Genomic DNA, 19,313 nt, shown 5'->3' with positions numbered 1-19,313 from the left:
CCTCATCCTCCTCGACCTCTCTGCAGCCTTCGACACAGTCTGCCACAGCACCCTTTTACAACGCCTCAGAAACATCGGAATCCAAGGAAAAGCACTGGAATGGATCACCTCGTTCCTCACCGGAAGAACCCAGAGAGTCCGCCTCCCACCATTCAAGTCCGAGGCCTCTGAAATCATCTGCGGCGTACCACAAGGATCCTCACTCAGCCCCACCCTCTTCAACGTATACATGAGCCCCCTCGCGGCCATCGCCCGCCAACACAACCTCAACATCATCTCTTACGCGGATGACACTCAACTGATCCTTTCTCTCACCAAGGACCCCAGCACCGCCAGAACTAACCTACACGAAGGAATGAAAGAAGTCGCCGAATGGATGAAACAAAGCCGTCTGAAACTGAACTCAGACAAAACAGAAGTCCTCATCTTAGGTAAATCCCCCTCTGCATGGGACGACTCCTGGTGGCCGGAAGCCCTCAGAAAAGCACCCATCCCGACAGACCACGCACGGAACCTTGGCGTCATCCTGGATTCTTCACTCTCAATGAACAGACAAGTCAGCGCCGTATCCTCTTCCTGCTTTAACATTCTTCGCATGCTCAGAAAAACATTTCGCTGGATCCCCTCCGAAACAAGGAAAACAGTCACCCACGCTCTAGTCACGAGCCGACTGGACTACGGAAACACCCTCTACGCAGGTACCACCGCTAAACTCCAGAAGAAACTACAACGAATCCAAAACGCCTCAGCCAGGCTCATATTAGACATCCCACGCAACGAACACATCTCTGGTCACCTTAAAGACCTCCACTGGCTACCCGTCAATAAGAGGATCACTTTCCGACTGCATACCCACGCACACAAATCACTCTACGACATCGGACCAGATTGCCTCAACTCTCGACTGTCCTTCTACACCCCCTCCCGCCAACTTCGCTCTTCCAGCCAAGCCCTCGCCACTGTACCTCGCATCAACAAGACCACCATGGGAGGCAGATCCTTTTCATACCTGGCTGCCAAAACTTGGAACTCACTCCCCGTTTACCTTCGCCTCACCCAGAATCACCTAGCGTTCAGAAAGCAGCTTAAAACGTGGATATTTGACAAATAATCCCCCTCCCCTCCCTAAGCGCCTTGAAACCCTCCGGGTATGTAGTGCGCTATACAAATTTTTTGACTTGACTTGACTTGACTATAGTGCCAGGGTAGGAGGGCCAACAACCATGCCCCAGTTTGGGACTGTGCTCAGCTCAGATGTCAATCATTGTAGTGAGAGAGAACACAACTGACTCAAACTTGACACATAGTGATGTGGTGCAAGTAACAACGCGACACCTGTACAAAATATGACTCAACTTTGTGCCATTTGATACATTTCCTTTCAAATCTCCCATTGGCCTCAATGCACCCATTGCCCTCAATGCACCCATTGCCCTCAATGCACCCATTGCCCTCAATGCACCCATTGCCCTCAATTAGGCATGGGCGGAAAATCCGTTCCGCTCGCGGATTTTGCGGATTTTCGGGAAATCCGCAATCCGCGAGATTCGCGAATCTCCCGCAAAATCCGCAAATCCGCGAGCAGCGGATTTTGCTCGCACTGCTCGCACTGTTCGCGTGAGTTCGCGTGAGTTCGCTCCCCGCGAATAAGTGCAAAATTGCAGAAATACGATCTTAGCAAAACTGAAAGTAACTACTTACCAGGTCCAAAAGTTCAGGCTCATCATTAGTAGCCATTTCCTGTAGTGCTTCCTGAGGGGCCCCTCCAGAGTTCAGTTGCCAGTTGAAACTATTATGTGACCCTGCTCTGAACCTCAGAATAGTTACACATATGCCACAAAGGTCCTGAATTACAGCTAAGGGAGACAAGCAGGAGCCAGGCTGGAAGTTAAAATCCATTAATCAGCCCCTAATTCATTATTGTCAGTTGGGGCAGGGCAGGTGTTGTAACTAATTTTGCAACAATGAAAGCACTTAGCAAGTGCAAAAGATCACTAATCAGGGCGCACTAAGGAAGCAGGTGCCAGCTAAAAAAATATTCTGACACACATTAATCAGCCCCAAATTAATTCAGGTCACTTGAGGCAGGGAAGGTGTGCTTTGCTTTGCCGAAAATAATGTACACTGGACAACCAGAGGGTGTGGTGATGAAACAGAGGGTGGCATGGGTGGGCCAGAGGGTGGCATGAGTAGTCAGAGAGTGGCAGTGGTGACAGAGAGTGGCAGTGATGAAGAAGAGTGTCCCAAACAGGCTGGACACGTAGAAACAACAAGTTCGCAAAACTTGCGACCCGACAGGTAAGTTCGCAAATTGCGAAATTGTGAAAAACCCTCGCGAACTGGCAGAAACACGGGCGAACACAAAAAAAAAAAAATTCGCGGGAATTCGCGGATTTTGCGGATTGCGAATCCGCAAATCCGCAAAATTCGCGAACGCGAGATCCGCAAAATTCGCTCATGCTTACCCTCAATGCACCCATTGCCGTCAATGCTCCCATTGCCGTCAATGCTCCCATTGCCGTCAATGCTCCCATTGCCCTCAATGCACCCATTGCCCTCAATGCACCCATTGCCCTCAATGCTCCCATTGCCCTCAATGCACCCATTGCCCTCAATGCACCCATTGCCGTCAATGCTCCTTGCCTTTAGCAAGAAAGTGCAGCGTTGCCATTGTAAACTGCAGAGACGTTTACATTGAGATGAACCTTTCAGCCTTTCCACACCTGCTGCTATGAGCAGCTTTTGCTCGGCTGAAACTCGTTTTCTGCATCATGTCCTCTATTCCAGATGAATTGGCACCTCCTGTAGGATGTGAATGAAATGAAATCGTACTTGTATAGCGCACTTATACCCTGAGGCGTCTTGGCGCTGTTCGCATACCGCTGTGGAACCCTTCCTGGCCTTTCCCTGGCAAGTGCCCTCTCCTGGGCACCCCCAAGGTGGAGGCCAGGCATCCCAGCGCTGTTGGGGCCGTTGAGGAGATTAAGAAACCTATTGCCCAGAGTTGCAGAGTGGGACCCATGATTGGAATAGGCACCGAGGCGAGAATTATCGAGCCCGCGGAAATTAAGCCCAAGACCCGCCGAGGTGGGAATTGAACCCTGGTCCGGGCTAGACCTCTGCATCAGGGTCTGCCGCTCTAACCATTGAGCCACACTTCTCACAGAACAGAGACAACCACCACTGTCAAGTGATTCCTTGTCAATTCTCTTAGAATATCACCTGGGCACATTACACCTACTTAGAATATGAAATGGACACTATAACACCACTTATCTCTCTCCCTTCTAATGAGCAGTAATGCGGAAGGCGACTCCCAATAACAAACCGAGCAAAGAGGCCGAAGGTAACTTATTTGCAGATGTAGTCTAATGGCTTCGTCAAAAGGTCCGTGTGCGTAAAACAACTATTACCACCAATCATCACCCTAAAAAATCTCTAAATAAACACTTTGCAAAAGGGAAACTTGTGCATTCACAATATTGCCCTGAAACTCAGTCGGTGCCCATTTGAACCTAAAATAGAAACATTCCAACGCAAAGAGTTTAAAGATTATTTTGAGGTTTGGAATGGGGACATTTCATCAGTAAAATGGAAAGGAGTATTGCTTTGAATGGAGGGTTTTCCCCACCTCAAGTCTCAGAAACGAAGTAAAACAAACACTGGGGAGTGATATGTGCTGACACATGGCCTCAGCAGCAGCGCCGCTCTGCGCCCTCCTGTGCTAACACAATAAACATCAGCAGAGCGCCTTTCAGAGACTGCTGCTTCAGCAAAAGAGGCTGCTCAGGAGGCCTTCAGACATTCAGCAGGCTGAGCCTCTGAGCCTCAACTCTCCCAGGGCTGCTAACAAGGTAAGGAAACAAACGGAACAAAACTAGAAAGAGCAAGCGTGATTCATGCACAAAATAAACACTCTAAATAAAGTTCAAAACCGCCATAAGACTTTATACGAACTCTCATTATGTGCTTTCTGCTTCCTGTCACTTGCCTCACTCTTGTTTCTGATACCTTTGATTCACTTTAAAAATGTACATCATTAAGGTACATACTGGGGTGGGGGATAAATTCCACTCCCCCAGCGGAGTTTTTGCAACTTCACACAAATGCTTCTATCACGTAGTTCCGGTCAAACCCCGCCAACTGCCGCATTGCGAAGTTTGTTCTTGCGTGCGGCTAGCCAATGGTAAGTTGGCAAGCAAAAATTGGTGTATTCTAGCCCAATTTTTGTCTGCTAAGAGGGCGCCCAGCAAGAGTTTCTCCACGCAGGCATTCGCCACCATTCGCAGTGAGAAAGCTGCCACTCGAGTAAAACATCTGGCGCCCTGCGTGGGGCCGTTTGCACTGATTCTTTTGGGCCCATTAATGGAACAGAGTGAAATCTCAGAGTTTTCAAATAACTCCTGCCTCCCATGAGAAGCAAAAGAGGCCTATTTGAGCATCAGTGATCAACAGCTGGCAGCACTCGGGTGCACTTCAGAGACACCACTGGCAGGCTGGCAGAGTTATCTTATTATTAGAAGGTGAGAAGTTTTGACTCTTAATTGGCCTGGGACCAGAGGTGGGCATTATGTCCTGACACAGATATTGCATCTGGTGTCATTTCTTTCAGCATAGGATTCATCATCGAAATTGACGCAGTGGGACCCACTACATCAGGTCGGCCCTGTATCTTCTTTGGCACAATCTGGCTGCTATTTTCTGCTATTTTTGTATCCAGTACAAATTGTAGTCATATGCACACACATAACTGTGTTTACTTTGAGTAATAGTACTTGTGAGAACTGGCAGATCCGAAAATGATGGAATATAGTGTTAAGTCCTTTCAAGACTGAATGTAAATCATTCATCCTTTTTGCCAATATTTCTGAAAAATTTGCTGTAAAAGTAACCAATTCACCAGAAATGTTCTACATTTTTCTTTGGATAATTGGGGTGCCTTCCTGCGAGTGTGCCTGGATTACTTGCTTTTCTCACCCATGTACACACTGTGAGGCAAGTTTGATCATCTTTGTAGAGCTGATCCCTGGTTGATGATTCTTTCCAATACACTATTTGATGCTTTTTTCAATTTTTTCTGTTGGAACGCTTAGCATAATTTCTGAGCCGTCTTCTGTTTCTACTCCTTTCTTATTCGTACTTGACGGTTCGGCTCCAATTTGCTGTGTCGGCGCGTCATGATCATGGAATGCACCACACTGCTGTCACACGCCTTCCTCTCCTGTTATCTATTGCAATCTAATGCGCTCGAGCACCCTGCACAGATGAGGACATTGACTACCATCAATGAGACAGCAGGCTCACTGGTAATATTTAGGAAGCAGGCCTCTCTTCCCATCAGGGATGCCTGAAGACATCACCCCAAGCCGCAGTACCGTCCACTCCCCTTGGAAGAGCAGAGATTAACATGGACATGGTGTTGCCAAGGTTTGTTCTACCACCAACACCTGGTCTTAGTGGCCATAAATCCAGAAGCAGGGACAGACACTAAACAGGGTTGTAAGCAATGTAAATACAATTTAAAAAAATCTGAACTCGAAGTAAAATGTAAAAATTATTATCCGAAATGTTAACAATGTTTATATATTACGTTGTTTTGTAAAGCGTTGGTTTGTGACGGAAGCTACTTGAAAGCAGAGCAAATGCAACCCAATCTCGTCACCGGGAGCATAAAGGTCCGTGTCTGTGGTGGGTCAGGATCTTCTCAAAATGACTACATTCTGGGCTTCCTCAATCAACTCAAGAAAAGTTCAAATATTTCTCTATTTGATTCAATGTTTTTTTAAAAAGATTTCTAAAAAAAGACCCAAAAGTTTTTAAAACAATCCAAATTGGAAACATAGGGGCCCATTAGGATGGCGGGCGGATTGCCCCCGCCAGGCCAGCGGTAGCCACCTCCGGCCTGGCGGGGGCAATCCGCCCGCCTTCCGTCCCGGAATGACCACCGCCATATTAGTATGGCGGGGGGGTCTGGTGGACGGAAAGACCGTCCTCTGCTTTTCCGCACCGGTCGCCTTGCGACCGGTATGGAAAAGGGTTTCTATGGTGGCGGTGTCTATCAGACACCGCCTGCCATATTAGGATGGGTCATTTCAAATGCCTTAAGGCATGCGGTCTTCACTTTTGGGGCCCGTTGCAGGCCCCCATGGTGAAGGTGAGGTGGGGGTGAACATGCGGGGTACCTGTGGTACCCCCCTGCATTTGCATACACAAAGCGGCAGGCACCGCGCCCCCTGCATTTGCATACACAATGCGGCAGGCACCTCGCGGTGCCTGCCGCTTTGTGTATGCAAATGCATTACATGCTTCTTTAACATTGCGGCGGGTGCTGGTGTAAACACCGCCCGCCGCAATGTTAAACATGCATAATGCGCCCGCCACTGTGGCGGGCGCATTCTAATACCCCCCACGGGACCCCCGCCCTTATGGCGGGCGGTCCCTTCCCCTGATGGGATGGCGGGTCATCCTAATGACCCCCATAGTATCACCAATCCGCCGCCTTCTCCAGTTCATTCCTCATCTCACTGAATTCCCATTGTAAGGGAACACTTTTCTGATTGTCAAGATCAGTCTGTCTGCTTCAGTTTGGGACCTTTCATTCTTTTGGTTTCAAATCGTATTGCCTTTTCTCTGGATAGTGTTGTGTGATAAACTCAACAGGAAAAAGAGGGTGTATAAAAAAACAATCCATATCACGGAAATGGCTCTCAATTATGCGTAAGTAGAAAATAAAATAACTTTGTGAACGAACTTAGGTCAGTCTTAATCAGAAAAGTGAAATAATTATACCTCAAACTATTTGAAGCAACCTTTAATAATTATTTACCTAAATAGATATAGTTTAGGATTGTATGATTCCTATCTCAGCCTGAAAGTGGCAGACTGGAAGGTCCTGGCCAAAAAATGTAGCGACAACCACTAATGTCAGAGAACTACTTGTTAGGGCAAAACGAACTGACCTGTGGTATGTAGCATGCCCAAAACTGCTATTTAAGCTTCCCACACAACTCCTCACCAAAACCCACGACATACATCTTTTAAGTGAACTGCTTACCCTAGCAAATTTCTGTGGCTTCATGGAAAACATTTGCTTGGTGAGGAATAATGTTATTTCTTATATTTTGAAAATGTGGCGTGTGGATCGAACTATACTCATTTCCGGCTGTAATTCAAAGATCGTAGCATACACACTAAGACACAATGTGGAGATTCATCTTCTCCATAATCTTGCTTACAAACAAATGAATGCAGAGTCAACATCATCTATTTATAAATAATATGATTCATTTTTATTATTTATTAGATAGTCAATCTGAAGAACGCCCTATTTTTGATAAATACTTGTGGATGCTGAGTGGAATCACCATTCGACTAATTGTTTGTTCAAATTTGATGACCTACATATTTAATAATTTATAAAGGAGTCTAAAACATTCACGATTATACTAGTTTTTGAGAGATGAATATGCTTGCCTGTGATCACAACAAAAACGGTTTTAGACGCATATGCTTGCCCACCCAGGTTAAGCCGATGCATTTAAAAAAAATTCCCATTACCAGGAAAACATAGAGTCAGGCTCTGCTCACAGTTATATGGGAAGATGGCTCTTACAACAGGAGAAGATCTGTCAGGTGACTGGATTGTTTGCAGTCTTGAATTTAGATAAGAAGTCCACACGTGGGAGCTCTTAGGCACAGGCCAGCGAGGCGCCATTTAGCAATATTGAGAACAGACAAACTGAGACATAGTCCTGGGGGTATTCACAAACAATCTCAAAGACTTTTCCCGCCATCACTGAACACCAAACTTTAGTTGTAAAAACAAAGGTGAAGTAAGTGTGTGATTATGGTGGAAAAGTTTACAAGCGCTCTCAAATTTTCAAAGTGAAGAAGAAATGTCAAAAAATTTAGCTGTTGCACATTTCCTCTACGATTGAAATCTGCAGTTTCTCTGGGTGAAAAGGGGCAGCCTGAAAATACTCTGAATTTCCTCTTCAGTATTTTATAAACATTCAATGATGTATAAGGCTATGTAAGTCCATATTACCATTCTTCAAGAATCATTCCAAAAATGAGTCACTGAAGGATTTTTTCTAACCAACAATTGTCTATGTCTCAAATCATATACCAGGTGATATACTCTCCATCAATAAAACACATTAAAGTGACAGGTACGAAATGACAAATATTGAATCCAATCTCCATAATTAGGTTATGTTTCTCAGTTCAATGATCAAAGAACAGGAACATGAATGCCTGACTTACCCCTGGTAGCAGTGTCCATGCACATCCAGCATATTTGCCAAAATGTGTGCATATTAAAACATTACCTTGAAATTAATTTTCTTATGTCTGATGGACAGGTTTTCAATGATTCTTTACTTCTAAAGAAAGTCGCGTATTAAAAAATCCCCATTCAGCATTGTCTCCTTTGAGTATGTTTTCCAATCTAATAATGTCCTATTGATACATACCTACATCATAATTTCATGAGGTTTAACGTTATGATAAGTATTGCAATGAGGGGACATTTTCCCATTAAGCTTCTGTTGTGTCTTCCATATAAAGATGTTGGAGAGATGTGATGTATTTGATTTCAAGGCACCAGAGCATATTTATGACACAGATAGTTGATTAAATTGACTAAGATCTGTAAATTACATGTATGTAGGTGCCTTTCAGTTCTTAGATATTGGGCAAGGTCGCAGGTAAATTGATATTGAAAGTTGAGCGATTCTTAGCACCCGTGACTGAGAGTTTGGGATAGTTTTACAGCTGTTCAAATTGATATCCGTTAAGTTGGTACATCAGAACAATAGTGATAGTGCATATCATTGGTTCTCTAATGTCATAATGCTGCTTTTTACATTACTACTCATGCCTTTCTTCAGACAAGCACTAGTGAGGTATGTAAACAGAGAAGATTCATGCTGTGCCTGCAGCTTGCTCTGACCAATAGCCCTGCATTTCCATCCCAGGAGGAGGGGAGACTTTTGTACAACCCAGCTACATACTTCATGTCTTTCTAATCAGATCCAGATGGGTAACAGGACAAATATAACAGACATCCTAAAAATATTCAAAATGGATACGAACATGTGCTGCATTGATATGCAAATGCAAGATATATGCAATTTGTAAAACATGTAATGAATATATGTAAGAAATGAAGCAAGCATGCATACAACATATCTTTGGTATTTTCAATATAGTACAGTTAAATGGAATTATTCCATTTTAGGACCATGGAGAGATTGCTTGCAAGCACTGGAAGATGGCCATGATACCAGTAACATCTACCTAGTAAAACCCGACAATGCAAACCGACTCATGCAAGTCTGGTGTGACCAACGACATGATCCTGGAGGCTGGACGGTAATTCAAAGAAGACTGGATGGCTCAGTCAACTTTTTCAGGAACTGGGAGACTTACAAGGTAGGTGGAGTTTATTTTATGGTCTAACTCGCACTTCAGTTGCACATCTAAAAATACTGATAGTAACGAAATACGCATGGAATGCAAATATATTGTCTGACTCGTCCTCACCCATAAAAGTGGAAGGCATTTGATCTGTTCCTAACAAAAATGTCTGAGGCATGGTGCATATCTACTGAATTAATTTTCTGAACTAGCTCAGAAGTAATATGTTGGGTCTGACAAGCACAGGTGTAGGTACACTGTCTATATTAAAGATGTGATCAACTGGTCACCCAAATAACTAAATATAGCCACTTTAAAATATATCTTACTACTTATATAAAAATGTTGTAGGCGAGAATATAACTTGAGATAATAGACCCATTCAGAACACTTTCTGCATTGATGTATAAAGGGAAGGTCTTTTTAGGTCTTGCGTGGCGTACTGCGCACATGCACAGTGGAGCTCACGAGATTTTATGTTTCAGGGTGAGTTTCACTGACGAGGGTTAAGCCCCGCCCCTCTTCTCCATTGACTGGCCTCCTAAACAGTGGCCAGCCATTGGAGAAGAGGTCCTAGTGATTTTCTTCTTTCTCTTTTAGCCCCGTCCTTTTCAGACTGGGCTCCTTGACTTACTGCTGTGGTAAAAGGTTTCTTATCTTCTTTATGGGGCGACAGATGGCATCTTAAAGAAGATAAGAAAACTTTTACGCCAGCAGCAAGTCAACCCGAGCCCATCCGAGTGGGACGGGGCTAAAAGAGAAAAGGCTGTTGTTTTTGCGAAGCTTAATCGTTTACAAATTAAATATTTGAATGTACTGCTCATTGGCCTGAACAACTTTAATGGGTTCATCAATGATATTGAAATCTCCCTGTGATTTTTAGTTTAACTTCTAACAGTTGTATTTCGAGGCTTTTGTGGGCGTGAATGCTAAAAGACAATCTCTGGTCCGAAATGTCCTCGGCAAACGTGCTTTCCCTTCCAACGGAATATGTGCCATCTTCCTGCTAACAATGTTGCAAATTAAAAGACCAATTTCGCCGAGGGCGGCCATTTTAGAACAGAGCAGTCCAATAGTCAGTCCCAGGGGGCGTGGTATCGCTTCGACCCACTCTTGTCTCTGCCTACTGTAGGCACGCCTGCGCTGGGATGGTGGCGGACATTTTGTTTTGCTTTTGCCCGCGCTTCTGATTCCATTCGCTCCAGCGGGCGGGAGATTGAATGAGCGGTGGAGCTACTATAGCCGGGTAGAGGAGCCGTCAGCACCGCTGCAGCGCGCCCATCGGAGCACAGGACGTCCCTCCCAAACCCAACCCTTACAGGCGGTATGGCGAGCCGCAGCAGCACCCGAGCTGCGGCTCCGGCCCCCCGTTCTCACCCACGCGCATTACCTGCCTGCAGGAGAAAGAGGAGCTGCGGCACCTCAACGATCGCCTGGCTGTGTATATCGACCGCGTGCGCTCCCTGGAGCTGGAGAACGACCTGCTCATGGTCAAGATCTCGGAGAAGGAAGAGGTCACCACGCGCGAGGTGAGCAGGGTGTAACCAGGTGTAGGGCAGGTTGTAACGATCCCTATGGAGGCGGCCTCCTCAATAGGTGCCTTTCACTGGAAGGGTGAGGTTTCAAAGCTGGCTGGATCGGATTTTTGCAATGCATTATTTTTAATATATAAGTTTTATGCCAATGGATGTTATAGGCTAAAGCATGAATCCTTTATTTAGGGGAGTAGTTTAGGCATCCTAATAGAAAATAATTTTAGCAACGTTAAAACTAACGTAGTACATTCAGTGTGTCCTTTGACATGATCAGTTCTATTTGTTTTGGGGGAAGCAGATCAACCTGTATCTTTATTTGAGGTGTCCTGGGTGACATGTAACCGGGGTCCTCTTTTTGTTTAAGATTGTGCAGAAGTGGGTGTGGCATGTGGGTTCATGTTATTTTGGGTTACTCTTTACGGCACAACTCGGTTCGACCGCCTTCGGCAGTGCTGACTAACAAATTTAAGAGAGATTATTAAATCTGAAGGCACCAGTTATTACAGTATCAACTATCCCAGAACTGAGCCTTTCACATGAGTCTAAGTGCTGGTCTCATGTCTTAAAGTTTCAAGTTTTGTTAAATATTGGATTCAACGTTGCAGATCCCGGAGTGACAAGTTGTATGGCATGAAATAAGATTGGTCGCTTTGAACTAACTATGCGTGCTGATTTAACAGGTGCTTGTTACATTGTCTTCAAAGCACGCTTCACTATGTATACATTCGGATGAAGGTTGTAAGAATTTGAGATACTCTGGCAAGTGGAGACTATTTGCTTTTGTCATTGTTTTTCGGAGCCTCCCTAATTTCACCCGAGTTTATTTGTAACAGTAGCGTCCCCTGGATTCATTCATGTATCAAGCCTTGATTTGGCTGCATTCGCTTTGGTCATGTGGGAGCACACCTACAACCCTTTTGCAAAATGCAATTGAAAGTCACAAACGATTAGCTCCCATTTGATTGGCTAGCCTCGAATCCTGTTCTTCTTTAAACATTTAGGTTTTGATTACCAAGTTGTGCATTGCAAGCTCAGTCCGTGCTGCAGCAAGTCCTATTTTCTGTTCTCTTCTCCAGCATGATTCCACTTTAAGTTCTGTTTACTTTCTTATTTCTGTACCCTCCTCAAACTTAAGGCTTAAGTCACCAGTTTGTCCACCATCAGGACCCCATTTTCTTTGCTGCTTTAGGACTCGTCACCCTGTGTAGTCCTTCCCTTATTTATCTGCCCCCTTCCCAGTCATCCACATCTATGTGGAATTAGATTAGTGAAGTTTCTCTTATGTGACTGTATTGATCCCTTGCCCCTAAGCTGTTTCTCGAGGATGCTCGTGTCAGTGTACGGCCGGACGACACTTCTAAAACACAGTGGCTCTGTGTGTGTGGCTCTGTGTGTGCGTGTGGCTCTGTGTGTGTGTGTGTGTGGCTCTGTGTGTGTGTGTTTGGCTCTGTGTGTGTGGCACTCTGTGTGTGTGTGTGGCTCTGTGTGTGTGTGTGTGGTCTGTGTGTGTGTGTGTGGCTTTGTGTGTGTGTGTGTGTGGCTCTGTGTGTGTGGATCTGTGTGTGTGTGTGGCTCTGTGTGTGTGTGTGGCTCTGTGTGTATGGCTCTTTGTGTGGCTGTGTGGCTGTGTGGCTGTGTGTGTGTGTCTGGCTGTGTGTGTGTGTGTGTGTGGCTCTGTGTGTGTGTGGCTCTGTGAACAATTATTTATTAATTTTGTAGCGTGTCCTCGCCGAGTCTGTCACATTGATTGACGCTGCACTGATATTGATTAGTGCGCTTTAGGCTCTATTACTATTCGCTTTGCCTTTTCTGCCCCTGGCTGCGCTCGCCTTTGACCCTCCATTTTGTGCTGTTGTTGTTGTTTGGCCCCTGGTCAGCCCCTCCTCCCGCCACCGCCTCCCAGCTGCTGCCCCTCCCACCCACGATTAACTCCTCTACTCGCTCCTGAGCTCGCTGTAACCGCCTGGACCCTCCTTCAGTCCGGTTGCTCCTCCACGCTTCTGTCTGCTACCACGCTGGTATCGTTTTGATCTCCTACCCTGCATTTGTAAAGCCCTCTGTACGCCTAGCGCTGCACGCATCTATTTATTTATTTAACTACAGCGCTGCTCTGCCGATCCATTAATTTACTCGCGCTGCACTGTTGAACAATTATTTATTAATTTTGTAGCGTGTCCTCGCCGAGTCTGTCACATTGATTGACGCTGCACTGATATTGATTAGTGCGCTTTAGGCTCTATTACTATTCGCTTTGCCTTTTCTGCCCCTGGCTGCGCTCGCCTTTGACCCTCCATTTTGTGCTGTTGTTGTTGTTTGGCCCCTGGTCAGCCCCTCCTCCCGCCACCGCCTCCCAGCTGCTGCCCCTCCCACCCACGATTAACTCCTCTACTCGCTCCTGAGCTCGCTGTAACCGCCTGGACCCTCCTTCAGTCCGGTTGCTCCTCCACGCTTCTGTCTGCTACCACGCTGGTATCGTTTTGATCTCCTACCCTGCATTTGTAAAGCCCTCTGTACGCCTAGCGCTGCACGCATCTATTTATTTATTTAACTACAGCGCTGCTCTGCCGATCCATTAATTTACTCGCGCTGCACTGTTGAACAATTATTTATTAATTTTGTAGCGCGTCCTCGCCGAGTCTGTCACATTGATTGACGCTGCACTGATATTGATTAGTGCGCTTTAGGCTCTATTACTATTCGCTTTGCCTTTTCTGCCCCTGGCTGCGCTCGCCTTTGACCCTCCATTTTGTGCTGTTGTTGTTGTTTGGCCCCTGGTCAGCCCCTCCTCCCGCCACCGCCTCCCAGCTGCTGCCCCTCCCACCCACGATTAACTCCTCTACTCGCTCCTGAGCTCGCTGTAACCGCCTGGACCCTCCTTCAGTCCGGTTGCTCCTCCACGCTTCTGTCTGCTACCACGCTGGTATCGTTTTGATCTCCTACCCTGCATTTGTAAAGCCCTCTGTACGCCTAGCGCAGCACGCATCTATTTATTTATTTAACTACAGCGCTGCTCTGCCGATCCATTAATTTACTCGCGCTGCACTGTTGAACAATTATTTATTAATTTTGTAGCGCGTCCTCGCCGAGTCTGTCACATTGATTGACGCTGCACTGATATTGATTAGTGCGCTTTAGGCTCTATTACTATTCGCTTTGCCTTTTCTGCCCCTGGCTGCGCTCGCCTTTGACCCTCCATTTTGTGCTGTTGTTGTTGTTTGGCCCCTGGTCAGCCCCTCCTCCCGCCACCGCCTCCCAGCTGCTGCCCCTCCCACGCTCCGCACCCCCACCATCCATTTATGGCCAAATGCCCCCACGCGCAGCGTCCACGCGCTTCGGCCACGCCGAAGGTGCGCCAAAGGTAAGCCCGTCTACGCCTGTCCGCGCCTGGACCGCGCCCAGCGCCAGACCCCCTGGCCCCCGCGCTCCCCAGCCCCCCCGCACTACCTACGATGCCGCCACCCTCCTAGCCCTTAACCCCGGCCGCGCCCCCAACTGCGTCCTATCCGCTCCTGGACGCACCCATGGACCGTTCTCCTGCCTCTCCTGCAAATTTAGCGGCACCGACAACATCTCCGCTACGACCACACCACAGATCCCCGACCCCAACTACCTACAATGCATCCTTCTCAACACCCGCTCGGTCCACAGGCACGCCATTGACCTTTGGAACCTACTAGACACCATCTCTCCTGACGTCGCCTTCCTAACGGAAACATGGATGAACGCTTCCTCCGCCCCTGACATCGCCATCGCTATCCCAGATGACTATAAGATCACACGCAAGGACCGCACCGACCACACAGGAGGAGGAATCGCTATCGTCCATAAGAAATCCATCCGCATCTCTACCAGCTCCGACGCCAACATCGCTAACTCCGAACACCTTCACTTCCAGATCCACATCGACCCCAAAACCACACTCAGAGGCACCCTCCTTTACAGACCACCAGGACCCAGCGCAAAATTCAGTGAAGACATCACGGACTTCATCACCCCACACGCGCTCCCCTCCAAAGACTACATCCTTCTGGGAGACCTCAACTTCCACCTTGAAAAGATCAACGACCGCAACTCCGCCACCCTCTTAGACAACCTCGCCAACCTCGGACTTAAACAACTGGTTACGTCCCCCACCCACATCGCAGGTCACACACTCGACCCCATCTTCACCTCCAGCAACCATGTCTCCTTCAGCCACACTACGGATCTCCTCTGGACTGACCACAGCTGCGTTCACTTCACCTACAACAAGCCGAAACCCATCATCCACCTCCAACCAACTCTACAAAGAAACTGGAACAAAATCACCACGGATCAGATCTCCACATCGCTCCTTCGAACCTCCCCAGCCCTCTCTTCTAACGCCAACGAAGCTGCCTCCAACCTCACCCTTTGGTTATCCAACACCGCCGACACCTTAGCACCACTGAAAAAACGTCAACACAAACTAGGCAACAAGAAGGCCTCATGGTTCAACGATGATCTCAAGAAGTCCAAGAAACTCTGCCGCTCCCTGGAAAAGGCCTGGAAAAAAGACCCATCCACCAGCACCAAGGACGCCTTCAAAAGCGCCACCCGTATTCACCACCAACTGATCCGAAAAGCCAAGAAAACAGCATTCAAGGATCGACTTGACAACAACGCCCACAACAGCAAGGAACTTTTCAACATCGTCAAGGAATTTTCCAACCCCTCGGCCAACTCCAACGACATCACCCCCTCTCAAGCCCTCTGCGACTCCCTAGCCTCTTTTTTCCACAACAAGATTGCTGACATCCACAACAGCTTTGACAACCAACCCGGAAGCCAACCCACCCTACCATCTGCTGACCATCTTCCCCCCGTAAACACCCTCAACGCCTGGAACCCAATCTCCACTGAGGACACCATCCGCCTGATGAATTCCATCCACTCCGGATCCCCCACAGACCCATGCCCTCACCACATCTTCAACAAAGCAGACTCCGTCATAGCACCGCACCTCCGAGACGTCATCAACTGCTCCTTCAACTCCGCTACCTTCCCAGAAGACTGGAAACACGCTGAACTCACCGCCCTTCTGAAAAAACCAACAGCAGACCCCACCGAACTCAAAAACTACCGCCCCATCTCGCTTCTTCCATTCCCGGCCAAAGTCATCGAGAAAGCCGTCAACAACCAGCTCGCCGACTTCCTCGAAGCCAACAAATCACTCGACCCCTCACAATCTGGCTTCCGAGCCAAACACAGCACGGAGACCGCCCTCATCGCAGCAACAGACGACATTCGAACTCTACTGGACAATGGAGACACAGTCGCCCTCATCCTCCTCGACCTCTCCGCAGCCTTCGACACAGTCTGCCACAGCACCCTTTTACAACGCCTTAGAAACATCGGAATCCAAGGAAAAGCACTGGAATGGATCACCTTGTTCCTCACCGGAAGAACCCAGAGAGTCCGCCTCCCACCATTCAAGTCCGAGGCATCTGAAATCATTTGCGGCGTACCTCAAGGATCCTCACTCAGTCCCACCCTATTCAACGTATACATGAGCCCCCTCGCGGCCATCGCCCGCCAACACAACCTCAACATCATCTCTTACGCGGACGACACTCAACTGATCCTCTCTCTCACCAAGGACCCCAGCACCGCCAAAACTAACCTACACGAAGGAATGAAAGAAGTCGCCGAATGGATGAAACAAAGCCGTCTGAAACTGAACTCAGACAAAACAGAAGTCCTCATCTTAGGTACATCCCCCTCTGCATGGGACGACTCCTGGTGGCCGGAAGCCCTCGGAAAAGCACCCATCCCGACAGACCACGCACGGAACCTTGGCGTCATCCTGGATTCTTCACTCTCAATGAACAGACAAGTCAACGCCGTATCATCTTCCTGCTTTAACATTCTTCGCATGCTCAGAAAAACATTTCGCTGGATCCCCTCCGAAACAAGGAAAACAGTCACCCACGCTCTAGTCACTAGCCGACTGGACTACGGAAACACCCTCTACGCAGGTACCACCGCTAAACTCCAGAAGAAACTACAACGAATCCAAAACGCCTCAGCCAGGCTCATATTAGACATCCCACGCAACGAACACATCTCTGGTCACCTTAAAGACCTCCACTGGCTACCCGTCAATAAGAGGATCACTTTCCGACTGCTAACCCACGCACACAAATCACTCTACGACATCGGACCAGTTTGCCTCAACTCTCGACTGTCCTTCTACACCCCCTCCCGCCAACTTCGCTCTTCCAGCCAAGCCTTCGCCACTGTACCTCGCATCAACAAGACCACCATGGGAAGCAGATCCTTTTCATACCTGGCTGCCAAAACTTGGAACTCACTCCCCGCTTACCTTCGCCTCACCCAGAATCACCTAGCGTTCAGAAAGCAGCTTAAAACGTGGATATTTGACAAATAATCCTCCTCCCCTTCCTAAGCGCCTTGAAACCCTCTGGGTATGTAGTGCGCTATACAAATTTTATGACTTGACTTGACTTGACTTTATTTATCTGTTTTCAAAACTAACACATAAATAAAACATTTGCCATTTACAATGCCAATAGCTCTAACTTTTGCAAAGGCGAGACCGTTGCATTGTACATGCTTGTTTTATGTTTAATGGAAATACACTATTTGTCATGCTTTATTAACAAGGGAGGACCATGGCACATGTAACTGGGCCAAATATTTCAATACATGCTTCAACTTTGGCAGCCCTGGAAAGAGAGATTCCAAGACAGATGCTGAAAGCACTCAGTACAATATTAACTCAACAAGTTTATAACTACCAAATAAACTAAGGATTTGCTCTCTTTATTAAAAATGTCATAGCTCAATCTGTCCCCCAGTGGAGTTTATAAGCACAATATTACAGGTATTGTCTACGTTTTCTATGTAAGCTAATGCATTTGCAGTAATATCACATTTGTATCGTTCATGGACCTACAAATTTACTACAGAATAATTGCTGTAAGGAATCCATCCAAACTGTAACCTATTATATGTATTTCTTCGGATGTACAAAACTAATGCAGGCTTAGTAGTGTATATAGATGTGTGATTTCGGTGATTTTAACCCCTAGCAGATATAGGCATATGAAGATAAGGTGGTCTTGCCAGGTTCACAATATTTAATCAATGGTTCAGACTGATATTATAATCTATCAGCCAGATTCATCATCCAAAATTGCGATCGCAATAGCTGCGAATTAGCTATTGCGATCGCAATCAAAAGAAAAGCAATTCATGATTGGAAAAAGTACAAAATTGCGAATTCGCAAAAAAAATTCTGCAAAATCGCTAAATAATTTGCAGAATCTAGGAGGAACCCCTATAGCGAATCGGATTTTGCGAGAATCCATGGATTCTGCGAAATATTTTGCGAACTCGCTAAATAATCGCTAACGCAATTCATGAAAAATCGCGAATTGCGAAAAATCAGAAAATCGCTATATATGCGACGCGCAATTTAAGGAGAACCCAAACCAGGTGGTAACCATGAAGAGAAAAATACAAAATAAAAATAAACTAGCCACAGGTGCAGGCCTGACCAAAAACACTTAAGGAGGCACAGTAGGAGCATGAGGACTCTCACAATGCCAGGACTCTACATGGTGGTCAGGCGGCGAAGGCTCCAGGCTGCAGCATGGAACAGACGCAGAATCCAGGAGCGAATATTGCGCCAGCAGATCACCCTTCTGGGCCAAACTGCGGAGCAAATCTACTCCAAGTACCGCCTGAATGGGTAATGATCACTGAGCTGATCCGTGACCTAGACCCCCTGATGCAGCACCTAACAAGGAGGACCAATGCTGTGCCCACCCATGTCCAGGTTTTGTGCAGCCTGCACCTCCTGGCCTCCAGGAGTTGTCGTTGTAGGGAGGATCTTCCAGAGCACCATGTCCCGCTGCCTAAGGAGTTTCCTGGAGGCAATGCTGACCCGGCTACACCATTACATCATATTCCCGACCACCCAACATGACTTGAATCAAACCAAGCTTCATTTTTACAACATTGCGCAATTCCCACATGTAATAGGATGCATTGACTGTACCCACATCCACATCTGCCCACCTGCACAAACAGAATACATGTACTGGAACCGCACGTCCTACCACTCCCTGAATATCCAGATGGTGTGCAACGCTAAGACAATCATCACGGACATAGTGGCACAATAGCTGATAGACAATAGAGAAGTGTGGCTCAATGGTTAGAGCGGCAGACCCTGATGCAGAGGTCTAGCCCGGGACCAGGGTTCCAATCCCCGCCTCGGCGGGTCTTGGGCTCAAAATTCCACGGACCTGATAATTCTCGCGTCGGTGCCTATTCCAATCATGGAGTCCCACTCTGCAACTCTGGGCAATA

General features: G+C 47.1%; 2 protein-coding genes across 2 annotated transcripts in view; one reads left to right on the top strand and one right to left on the bottom strand.

Annotated features, from left to right (window-relative positions):
• Positions 1-19,313, bottom strand: part of RALGPS1 (Ral GEF with PH domain and SH3 binding motif 1) — a 1,949,641-nt gene that overhangs the window by 935,833 nt on the left and 994,495 nt on the right. The window lies entirely within an intron of this gene.
• The window catches only part of ANGPTL2 (angiopoietin like 2), a 119,514-nt gene that overhangs the window by 88,127 nt on the left and 12,074 nt on the right, over positions 1-19,313 (top strand). The window contains exon 3 of the mRNA XM_086924715.1: positions 9,242-9,435. Coding sequence (XP_086780841.1) covers positions 9,242-9,435 — 194 coding nt within the window. The remainder of the gene's footprint in view (positions 1-9,241; positions 9,436-19,313) is intronic.

The sequence above is a fragment of the Lissotriton vulgaris genome, chromosome 5, assembly GCF_964263255.1.
Source record: "Lissotriton vulgaris chromosome 5, aLisVul1.2, whole genome shotgun sequence".
NCBI classification, from domain to species: domain Eukaryota; kingdom Metazoa; phylum Chordata; class Amphibia; order Caudata; family Salamandridae; genus Lissotriton; species Lissotriton vulgaris.
Note: the sequence above shows the minus strand (reverse complement) of the source record. Positions and strands in the feature narration are given on the sequence as shown.